Source organism: Vespa velutina, chromosome 9 (genome assembly GCF_912470025.1).
Source record: "Vespa velutina chromosome 9, iVesVel2.1, whole genome shotgun sequence".
NCBI classification, from domain to species: Eukaryota; Metazoa; Arthropoda; class Insecta; order Hymenoptera; family Vespidae; genus Vespa; species Vespa velutina.
Genome location: NC_062196.1, coordinates 7,184,517 through 7,197,016, shown reverse-complemented (window position 1 = coordinate 7,197,016; position 12,500 = coordinate 7,184,517). Strand labels below are relative to the sequence as shown.

Genomic DNA, 12,500 nt, shown 5'->3' with positions numbered 1-12,500 from the left:
TAAATTAAAGCAAATGTGAAAAAAAAGGGATCCAATTCTGGCATTGCGCATTTTGCAGTAACGCTATTATGTAATGTTGATTGTAATTTTGTTGTCTTATGGCGTTATAGCAAAATCATGCATTATAGCAGATCCTACCTAAAATTGTGTACGTACGTATCGCAAAATCGGGAGAAAGAAAATAGGGGGTGGGGGCGGGGGTCGGGAAGAAAAGAAGAAATAAAGAGAAAAAAAAAAAAAAGGGAAAAAAAAAGAAAGAGAAAGATGTATATATAATTCATGTATTTCGTTATTACAAATATGCGATAAAATGGTAGGTTCTGCTAGCGCGCGAATTTAGTAATTAAGTTGTCTTTCTACTCAAAACATATCTTCCTCAAAATATTTTTTTACTATAGGCATACAGGTCGTTACACACCTGTGGGCATATGCAATCCTGTTTCCCCACTACTCAACGAGATTAGTAGAATTTTAGTGTGTACGATAAAATGTGATGAGCGCGAGATTACCTGACTGTTATTCGATTGCATACTTTCGCGTAGAAAGAGATGAATTTTTCTTTTTTTTTTTTTTTTTTTTTTTTTATTTTCTCTCACTCTCCTTTTTTTTTTTTCTAAGTAATATAATAAATAAATATTTGACAAAGTACTATATATAGAAAAATATATATATATATAAAAAAAAAAAAAAAGAAAAAAAAAGAAAAAAAAAGATGGAAGGAACAGAATATGAACGTAAGAATAATGAACATTTTTTTTTTCCAAAACTCGCAAAAGTCAATTGACTTTGTGCGAGTTATTAAATAGTGATTTGAAAAAGAGTATGATAGCGTAATTGGTCAGGTAATCTGTATTTTGCAGCGCGGCGCAGCGAAAGCCGATAATTGTGTATGTATTCGTGTTCTTACAGATAACTTAATCTCTTTTCACTTTTTACAGAATATTTAAATATATATATATATATAAAGAGAGATAGAGAGAGAGAGAGAGAAAGAGAGAGAGAGAGAGAGAGAGAGAGAGGGAGAGTGAAAGAGGGAGAGTGCGAGAGAGAGAGAGAGAGAGAGAGAGAAAGTATTACTATACAATTCATTGAATTCTTTTGATTTTTTCTTAAGAGATATCGACGCATAGATACACGATTAATCGGTCAATATATTTGGACGATGAGGAAAGCTTTCCGTTAGAGAATTAATCTACCATTCCTAAGATCTCGTTTGTTAGCTCGTTGATATCTCGCTTAGCTCGTTCAGCCGCCTGCACAGTTCATCGCACACCGACGTATATAAGTTTTCATTAATTTTATGTGTTTTCACACGATGTAATTTAATAAGTTTGAATATTTTATTTATCTCAACGGCGGGTTTTATTTTGATCTTTTTTTTTTTCTAAATAATGTGTATATATATATATATATATATACATATACATATATATATATATAAAAAATATGAGATTAAAAGTATGGTGGCTGACATGCTTAGCGAAGCATGGAAATATTTGTTAAGCATTGATGACAGAAAAAAACAAAAAAGAAAATATATATATATATATATATACATATATGATATATATACGTACAAAAAAAAGAAAAAAAAGACAAAAATTGAGGCGAAGAGTATCAAGTGAAGAGACATTAACGCAGCTGTCTTATTGTTGTGGATGGGATGATCATCTCTAGGATGGGAAGTCGGAGCTATGTGATTGGTCGGTTTCCACCAGTTCCTTCGTCAAAGGGTGAATCTGAATCTGGTTATTCAGTAACACACTGTCTCTCGGTGTCTAAGTTTAATATGAGAGCTTGCGAGCCGTACCTACCGTCAACCTACCGAAGGGTACTCTGCAGGTAAAGTAATTCCCAAGGCCGATCTCTACCTCCTCTTTATTTCCTATTTACAAATGTATTCTCCTTTTTTCTTGCCATCTTTCTTCCTTGAAAAATCGAATCCTAACATTGATCATCTTATTTTTTTTTCGAAGTTATTTTTTTTTTTTTTTTTTTTTTTTTTTTTTTTTTAAATATCTTTTTTCTTTTTTTTTCTTTTCCCGAATTGGTAGATCGTTGCGAGAGAAAAAAAAAGATGGAATATAATGAAGGAATCAGTTTTTTTTGGAAACATTATTATTATTATTATTGTTATTGTTATTGTTATTGTTATTGTTATTATTGTTATTGTTATTGTTATTGTTATTATTATTATTATTATTATTATTATTATTATTATTATTATTATTATTATTATTATTATTATTATTATAATGCGCAAAAAAATTATTGATCAAAATGTTTTGAAACATTTGATACACTTACATATTATCCACGAGAAATCGTACCGTATCCTTGAGGGATCGGCCGAGTGTAAATGCCCTTTTACTTATTGTTTAGGTACGGATTACACTGTTTTTTAAGAATTATGCAGCCCACCTCTCGGCACGCGCGATGAATATCCATGTTTGGACCCTTAAGGGTGTCATCTTCTTCGGCTTCGTCTTAGGAGAAAAGAAATAAACAAGAGCACACAATTTTTCATATTATCATTGTGCCCTTGAAATATATGATATTTTTATATATATATATATATATATATATATATCAAAACATCATATATTTGTTGTTATATATATATATATATATATATATATATATATATATATATATATCTCGATTCTTTTCTCTTTTGACGATTCGAATTTTGGCAGCAGAAGTATGAATGACTAATGGAATATATTTTGGATTTTTCCGGCGAATGTTAAAATGCAGAGTGAATGGAAATTCGATAATGGAGAAAAATATAATGGCGAACGGCGTTTGAAACGTGTTCGACGTGTTCCACCGGACGCATTTCGGAGAATCGTTAAACACGAGATAAAAAATGGCGTCTTTCGCCATCAACGATGACACTCTTAGCGCGCTTCCATTACCCTAACATCCTAAATCATATCATTCTCCTAATCATAACAACAATGTCTTTACTTTTGATATTTAGTGAAAATTTGCCTCTGTATAATTCATATGTCTCTCTTTCTCTCTCTCTCTCTCTCTCTCTCTCTCTGTCTCTCTCTTTCTCTCTGTCTCTCTCTCTCTCGCTCGCTGTCTCTCCCCCTTCTCTCTCTCTCTCTTTCTCTCTCTCTCTTTCTCTCTCTCTCTCTCTCTCTCTCTCTCTCTCTCTCTCTTCATATTTTTCTCTCTTTCTATCCAGGTCATTATAATAATTGTTTTTCAATATTTATTAATACATAAAAATTTTCTTGTAAAATTTGAAAACATTAGTCCGCCATATTGGTATTTTTTATATAACTAAAAGCATTATCTTTGAATTGTTTTTCTTTTTTTTTTCTTTTTTTTTTTTTCTTTTTTGACCGTTTATTAAATATTCAATGTTTTGATTAATGTTTAATGAAATTTTTTATTTTTTTATATATATGTTTAGGAGAAAGGGGGGGGAGAGAGAGAGAGTGAGAGAGTGAGAGTGAGAGGGTGAGAGTGAGAGTGAGGAAGAGTGAGAGAAAGGGAGGAGAGGGAGAGGGGGTGAGAGAGAGAGAGAGAGAAAGAGAGAATGAGTGAGAAAGAGAGAGAGAGACAGACAGACAGACAGGGACAGATAGACAGAGATTGAAAATGATTAGATGAATATTAATCAATATCATCTAAAATTGAGGAAAAGGAGAGAGAATGAGAGAGAGAGAGAGAGAGAGAGAGAGAGAGAGAGAGAGAGAGAGAGAGAGAGAGAGAGAGAGAGAGAAATAGAAAGAAAGAAAGAGAATACAGAGGCAATAAAGATCTAAAACTTCTTCAACGTAAGCTTTTCAAGGGAGGTCAACCAACCATAAGCTGCAGCGCGGCGATGGGAGGTCGGGCAATGCGCGCGGCGCGTCACGCTCGAGTACGCGAACAAAATTAAAACTAATTTATCCTTTTTTTTTCTCGTCGGTTTATCTTTAGGCATGCTATCTGAAGGCGATCGAGACAAGACCAGACTTTGCTGTCGCCTGGAGCAACTTAGGTTGCGTTTTCAATGCTCAGGGAGAAATATGGTTGGCCATTCATCATTTTGAGAAGGCTGTTGCTTTAGATCCGAACTTTTTGGATGCTTACATCAATTTAGGAAATGTACTCAAGGAGGCACGTATCTTCGACAGGTAAGAAAATAATAATAATTAAATCTTTGATACGTTTGTTCCTTTAATTTTCTTTTTTTTTTTTTTTTTATGATTTTTATGAGCGTTCTTTTTAATTAAAGCGGTTTTTTTTTTTTTTTTTTTTTAATTAAATTTTTAAATTTTTTTGGTTTTGTTTTTTTTTTTGTCTTTAATGTTTATAAGCGTTCCATAAAATGCATCGAAACACGATTAACCATGAAATTACGTTTATTTCTATTGGTACTTTAGATTCGTTCATTATAGTGATAAGTGATTATTCTTCGTTGCATTAGTATATTTAGTATTAATATTATTTTTATTTCTACACTCGTCTGATTCGCCATGATTTATAATCTGACGATGTGAGAGTCTTCTTCGCCATTACACGATTTATTACAAAATCGTAGCTTATATTCATAACGATTTGTGTTTCATTGATTATAGCATGAATGGTCGTCCTTTTCCATGTTTCTCTGAAGAGTCCAAAAAGATTAAAATAATCGCATTAGGAATTATTTGGAGATATACGAAGATTATTTCTTTAATATGTATTATTTCGTTGGTGTTACATTTTTCGAATGCGTATTAGTGAAATTTTTTGTTATTTGTTACTTCAAATTTTTTCTTTTTTTTTTCTCTCTCTCTCTCTCTCTCTTTTTTCCTCCCCTTTTTTTTTTTATTTTTCAGAAAAAGAAAGAGACGCTAGCTCTCGACGACAGCAAGTCGCGGATTAGTGTTTCAAATTCTCTTCTTGTATTACATTTCAGATTCGAATTTACTTTGAGGGATTATTTTTCTTTTCTTTTATTTCTTTTTTCTTCTTTTCTTTTTTTTTTTTTTTTTTTTTTTTTTTTTTTCGTTTTCCTCCATTTTCCTCTTTTTCTTCTTTTATGCACGATTTGATCTGTCGTCGCTTTTATTCTATGAGCGGTGAATTTAAAGTTCGTGCTAAATCAAACTATTCGCGGCTACCATAGTTATTCCTTTGATGTAATTCCATGACGTCAATGGGAGTGAGGGGGCCATACAACTTCTTCCTAATTTTTTTTTTTTTTTTTTTTTTTTTGCAAATAATAAAATTTCCACTTTCCGTTTGATTTTGTTTTTACGATTAGAAAATTTTCAAGAAAGTAAAATAATAGGGGAAAAAAGAAAAAAAAAAGGAGAAAAAAAAGAAAAAGAAATTGTCGAAGGGATAGATAAATTAAGAAAATATTCAAGAAACACTGTTGTTAGGTGTTTCCAATATTCGAAGTACATAGCAGAAGAGCGCATGAGTCGTCGTGTAAATACGTCGAGATCGATCGATATTATGCGATAGCCCTTAAAGTTCATCGTCCGGCATATTGGGCATATGCTATGTATAAAAAAAAAAAAAAAAAAAAAAAAAAAAAAAAAAAAAAAAAAAAAAATAATAATAATAAAAATTATTAAATAATTCTAAATGAGATTGATTTTCTCATTGGGACGTAAAAAAAAAATTTTAATACATTAATAACATATTATTATGCAACAATATATTAATACATTTTATAACATTTTAATTTTTTTTTTCCTCTTTTTTCTTTTTTTTCTCTCCTTTTTTTTCTCTTTTCTTTTTTTTTTTTTTTTTTTTTTTTTTTTTTTGAACAAGATTACCGAACGATCCTATTAAATTAAAAATCTATAATCACTCATATTAAATATAAATTAATTGAATTTATTTAATCATATCAAAATCTATATATAAGATAACTTTCTTCTTTTTTTTGTTTTTAAATGAAAAGAAAAATTACTATATTTAAATTCTATAGATATTTTATATATTCTAACATTTATATGATAATATCAAAATGTATCATGCGCATTAATAAATAGATCTGTAATAATAGTAATGCGAACAGACAACAATAACAACAACGATAACGTTGTCCTTGAATAATTTGTAACATGTAAGACTCTCTCTCTCTCTCTCTCTCTCTTTCTCTTGCAACACACACACACACACATACACTATATACACTATATACGCATGTATATTGTGTATATAAAAAGTATATCTATATTAAATCATGCTATACATAAAAAAGTACACATTATCACATAAACGTAGTTCTACACACACACACACACACACACATATATATATATATATATGTATATATATATATATACATACATAGTGTATATTTTTTGATATGTGCGCGTGTATTAAACCTTGGTGGCTATCCTCGAAGTTACGCACAGTATAGGAGTCGGGAGAGAGAATCTCGAGGACAGCTATCGATTCCAAGAGAATCGCTCCGCCCCCAAGAAACACCCTTCGCTACTGGTGTTCTGCTTGTTTGCTTCCTTACTTGCTTGCTTGCTTCTTTCTTTGCTCTTACTCTTTCCAAGAGACCACTACTATTGCCAAAAACATGGCTTACTTGATAGTGTATACGTGAGCTTGAGGAAAAAAATACACGTATACACATACTCACACTCATACTCTCTCTCTCACACACACACACACACATACACACACACATATATATATATATATTTCAATCTCCTTCTTTACTAAGAGAAGAGAAGAGAAGAGAAGAGAGAGAGAGTGAGTGAGTGAGAGAGAGAGAGAGAGAGAGAGAGAGATAGATAGAAGGCTTTAGAAGGATGTGAAGCATTCTCTTAGCAACTACGTTCCTTGTCGTACGTCATCATGGAAAAGGAATGGACTGCCAGTGCGTTGTAGTTTATACGGTGATATCGCCTTCGACTTCAATTCCACCATTTTTTCCTGTAAGGAGATTAGAAAGGAGTCTATCTCGATCGACTAATCAAGTTACTGGATGTACTTCCTGGATTAAACATTGGGTCAAAAGGTTTCTCTTTATCTCCTCATCGTTTTCTCCCTCTTTTATATTTTCATCATTATTATTATTATTATTATTATTATTATTATTATTATTATTATTATTATTATTATTATTGTCATTGTTATTATTATTATAGGATTGTTAGAGTGCTTAGTTTAAATAGTGAATTGAGAAGACACGTGTTTTCTAATCGCGTCTATGTAGCCGTGAGATTAGATTAGAGACAGAGATAGAGATAGAGTGAGAGTGAGAAAGTCATATATGCATATAAAATATATAGGGAAAGGATAATTTTAATTTTCTTCCTTTTTTTTCTTTTTATCGTTTTTCTTCTCGTATTTCTATATCAAGACTTCATAAAATCATAATGGCTGAGTCTACGTAGGTATGGGATTTATTCTTTCAAGGTCACGTAGTTTAGGGATCATTTTTTTTTTTCTTTTTTACACGTTTTTAAGGATCGTTTGGTGCGTGCGCTGCTGTGTGTGTGTGTGTGTGTGTGTGTGTGTATACACATATATGTATATATATATATATTTTTTTATTCTTATTTTACAGAGCTGTCGCTGCCTATTTACGTGCATTGAATCTCAGTCCAAATAATGCCGTCGTACATGGAAACTTGGCATGCGTTTATTATGAACAAGGGTATGTGTCCGTTCGCATTTATTCAATTTTTATTGATATATATCAATTAATAATCAAATCAATAAATTACATTCTCAATATTATAGTAATATCGTAAATTAAATATAATTAGATACTTCATTGAGAAAAACGCGTTGATAAGCGAATTTTCATTCTAATGAACAAAAAGATATTTATATTTTTGAAAATTGCAGTCTCATCGATCTTGCAATTGACACTTATCGTCGTGCCATCGAGCTACAGCCAAATTTCCCGGATGCCTATTGCAATTTGGCGAACGCTCTCAAAGAGAAGGGGCAAGTGGTCGAGGCCGAAGAATGTTATAATACCGCCCTCCGGCTTTGTCCAACTCATGCCGATTCTCTCAATAATTTGGTACTACATATATTTGATTTGAACAAAATTTTTAAGCGTAGGTGTGATTATGAATGTGGCATTTTCATTTAATTCTAAAATATTGGATAATAATAATGTTCCAAGGACATTAACAATTTTTTTTTAATTATCTAAAGGGAATAATTATATCCTTTCGATAATTCAATAATACTTATAATACTTAAATATATATATATATTTTTTTTTATCTCTTCTTTTTATTTTTTTTTTTTTTTATTAAATTATCAATCGAAATACTACAGGGCGTTAGTTTGTTGTTATATAATGGAAAAAATAATATTTAAAACGTTTATTTATTGCGACACGTAGTTGCAAATTTTATTTATTCATTACAAAATATACAAATATAGATACAGATTAATAAAATTTATTAATTAATAAAAATAATTCATATTCAAATGTTATAATATTTCAAAACTTATAATATATTTATACGTGATTTAATAGTTGTATCACTTTCATAATCATCGTCTCTGTCGTTTGATACTTTTTCTAATTAATAATAATTTAAGATTACTTTTAATAATAGTTATACTTTTTCTTTACAATAATATATTATATTTTTTTCTATATAATACATATATATATATATATATACATATGTATAAATATTAGATTGGAAACTATGAAACGGGCGTTTTTGTTTTTTTTTTTTTTTCCATTCAACGCCCGTTTCATAGTTTCCAACCTAATAATTTTATTTATGTAAAAATTATTTAATTTCTTTATATTATAGGCCAACATAAAACGCGAGCAAGGATATATAGAAGAAGCTACGCGACTTTATTTGAAGGCTCTCGAAGTATTTCCAGAGTTTGCTGCCGCACATAGCAATCTTGCATCAGTATTACAACAACAAGGAAAGTTAAACGAAGCACTAATGCATTACAAGGAAGCGATTCGCATACAGCCAACATTTGCAGATGCTTATTCGAATATGGGTAATACCCTTAAGGAGATGCAAGATATACAAGGTGCCCTTCAATGTTATACAAGGGCAATACAAATAAATCCTGCTTTTGCCGATGCTCATTCCAACTTGGCTTCAATCCACAAGGATTCCGGGAATATTCCTGAAGCTATTCAGTCATACAGGACGGCATTAAAACTTAAACCGGACTTTCCCGATGCTTATTGTAATTTGGCACACTGTCTTCAAATTGTATGCGATTGGACCGATTATGAGGCTAGGATGAAAAAACTTGTTTCGATCGTTGCCGAACAACTTGATAAAAATAGATTACCTAGCGTACATCCTCATCATTCGATGCTCTATCCATTGTCTCATGATTTTCGAAAAGCCATTGCTGCTAGGCATGCCAACCTATGTATTGAAAAGGTATAGTATTATCGTTATTATTTTTTTTCTTTTTTTTACCCTGTCCCTCATAAATGATAAATAATAAATTATCAATCAATTACATCAATACACACGATGTATTAAAATTGTTCCTACTTGAAAACAATGATTCTTTAAAAACTTGTTATGCTTTCTCTTATATAGAAATAATAAAATTATAAAAGCCAATTGTATGTTTAAAATCATCTAGAAACTTTTTTGGCTCCTACTCTCTTATGTTATTATCTATTATGGCGTATACATACATACGTACATACGTACATATATATTTATAATATTATATGTAATTAATTTTGTTTTTTTTTTTTTTTTTTTTTTTTTTTTTTTTTTTTTTTTAATTACAGATCCATGTTCTACATAAACAACCATACAAATATCCACGAGAAGTTAGCGCACGTTTGAAAGTTGGTTATGTTTCATCAGATTTTGGAAATCATCCGACAAGTCATTTAATGCAATCGATTCCTGGCCTACACGATCGTTCGAACGTTGAAATTTTTTGTTATGCATTGAGTGCCGACGACGGGACAACATTCCGAGCAAAAATTGCCAGAGAGGCTGAACATTTTGTTGATCTATCACAGACACCGTGCAATGGAAAGGCCGCCGATCGTATTAATGCCGATGGTATTCATATACTCGTTAACATGAATGGTTACACGAAAGGAGCAAGAAATGAGATCTTTGCTTTGAGACCAGCACCTATTCAAGTTATGTGGCTAGGTTATCCTGGTACATCTGGCGCTAGTTTCATGGATTATTTAATCACCGATGAGGTTACATCTCCTCTCGAACTTGCTACTCAATATAGTGAGAAACTAGCTTATATGCCACACACGTATTTTATTGGAGATCACAAGTAAGTATCTATCGATCTATCTATTTATCTTTTATCTTTATCTCTATCTCGAATTATTATCTAATAGAATACTTTTATAAAAAGATTGATTAAAAGTTCCTAGATGATTTTTTTTTTTTTTTTTATTTATTTTTTTTTATATATATATAAATCAAAATATACTAGTTTCTTTCGTGATATTTTAGCCTTGTATGTTGACAAGTTAAATTCATAATTTTTTTTTACAATTTGGAAAGAAATTAATTTGAGAAAGTTAATAAAAAAACATATTATAAGATAAAGTAAGATGAAGAAATGATAAAAAAAAAAAAAAAAATCCCTAGGATCTTTTCTGGCTCCTTCCCGAGCTTTACAATTTTATGAAACATATTATCTCTATATTCTATCATGATTTTTTTCTTTTTTATTTTTTATTTTTTATTTTTTTTCTCTTTTCTCTCATAGACAAATGTTCCCACATCTGAAGGAACGTCTCATTTTAACGGACAAACTAAATCCAAAAGGCAAAGTGGCAGATAATGTGGCTGTTATTAATGCTACCGATTTGTCGCCGATGATTGAAAATACATTGGTGAAAGAAATCCGCGAGGTTGTGGTGCCAGATGCGAAAAACAAACCCGTTGAAATTTCATTGAAAGTAGCCGAATTACCAACAACTACTCCGATTGAGACGATGATAGCTTCTGGTCAATGTCAGATGTCTGTAAATGGTGTTGTAGTGCAGAACGGTATGGCGACTACTCAAGTCAACAACAAAACTGCCACGGGCGAGGAAGTGCCTCAGAACATTGTCATTACTACGAGACAACAATATGGTTTACCGGAAGATGCAGTTGTTTATTGCAATTTTAATCAATTGTACAAGATCGATCCTCTTACTCTTCACATGTGGGCGCACGTAAGTTATCAAGCAAACAAGCAAAAAAAAAGAAACAAAATTTAAATTAATATTAATCGATTAATTTTTTCAAATCAATAATACGTATGACATAGTATTTAAAAAATATTTATATATATATATATATATGTATATTTTTTTTTGTTCTGTTTTAATTATAGATTTTAAAGAACGTGCCAAATTCAGTACTTTGGCTGTTGAGATTCCCAGCAGTTGGTGAACCTAATCTTCAAGCGACAGCACAACAATTAGGTCTCGCTCCTGGTAGGATATTATTCAGTAACGTTGCTGCTAAAGAAGAACACGTTAGGCGCGGTCAATTGGCCGACGTTTGTTTAGATACACCATTATGTAATGGACATACCACAAGTATGGACGTACTTTGGACTGGTACGCCGGTTGTTACGTTGCCTGGAGAAACATTGGCATCTCGTGTCGCTGCTAGCCAATTGAATACACTTGGTTGTCCTGAATTAGTAGCTAGGACGAGACAGGAATATCAAGAAATTGCTATACGGTTGGGAACCGATCGAGAATAGTACGTATTATATAAATAATATATGTATACACAGAACAACATACACACACAGATGCATATAAATGTCAAAAATTTTTTAATGATTTTAAATATCAATTATTTTTATCTTAGAGATTTTTTTTTTTTAGGCTAATTTTTTAGATCAGTAAACAAGTTTCATTTTTTTTTTTTTTTTTTTTTTTTTTTTTTTTTTTTTTTTTTTCTCTGAAGTAAGAAAGAGATAAAAAGAAACCATGAAAAGTGGTTTCGACAAAAATAGAAATAATTAATATTTAAAATTATGTAGGAATTATTGGCCGATCTTTTTCATATGTCGATTTTTTTTACACCTTATTCAAAAAAACAAAAAAAACAAAAAACAAAAAAAAAAGAAGAAATCCTTTCATTATTTCCTTTTATATTTCCAGCTTGAAAGCGACACGTGCGAAGGTATGGAAGGCGCGTTCAGAAAGTCCATTATTCAATTGCGAATTGTATGCCATGGGTATGGAAATGTTATATAAAAAAATGTGGGAACGTTTTGCTCGAGGAGAAAAGCCGGATCATGTGGCAGCCATTGACAAATCGGAAAGTCAAAAGTGATTCAACGATTTTGAATATAATATTATTTTAAGTTTATTAGAAATCACACATTTACAAGATTATTATATTATTGAGTTGTACAACTGCTGCTCCTCTCTCTCTCTCTCTCTCTCTTTCTCTCTTTTTTCTTTTCTCTCTCTCTCTCTCTCTCTCTCTCTTTTTCTCTCTCTCTTTTTCTTTTCTATTTCTTTTTCAAAAACCATTATTTGCGATCCGATCGTTCGGCATCTCATTATTGTAATAATA

General features: G+C 31.0%; 1 protein-coding gene across 3 annotated transcripts in view; it reads left to right on the top strand.

The window, feature by feature from the left end:
• LOC124951794 (UDP-N-acetylglucosamine--peptide N-acetylglucosaminyltransferase 110 kDa subunit) overlaps window positions 1–12,500 on the top strand; it is an 18,961-nt gene that overhangs the window by 6,011 nt on the left and 450 nt on the right. For all 3 annotated transcript variants that reach the window (XM_047500695.1, XM_047500696.1, XM_047500694.1), the window contains 8 exons: window positions 3,940–4,136; window positions 7,532–7,621; window positions 7,816–7,996; window positions 8,754–9,356; window positions 9,722–10,236; window positions 10,681–11,134; window positions 11,296–11,672; window positions 12,080–12,500. The exon at window positions 12,080–12,500 is cut by the window's right edge and continues 450 nt beyond it. In XM_047500695.1, coding sequence (XP_047356651.1) covers window positions 3,940–4,136; window positions 7,532–7,621; window positions 7,816–7,996; window positions 8,754–9,356; window positions 9,722–10,236; window positions 10,681–11,134; window positions 11,296–11,672; window positions 12,080–12,254 — 2,592 coding nt within the window. In that variant the 3' untranslated portion in view covers window positions 12,255–12,500. The remainder of the gene's footprint in view (window positions 1–3,939; window positions 4,137–7,531; window positions 7,622–7,815; window positions 7,997–8,753; window positions 9,357–9,721; window positions 10,237–10,680; window positions 11,135–11,295; window positions 11,673–12,079) is intronic.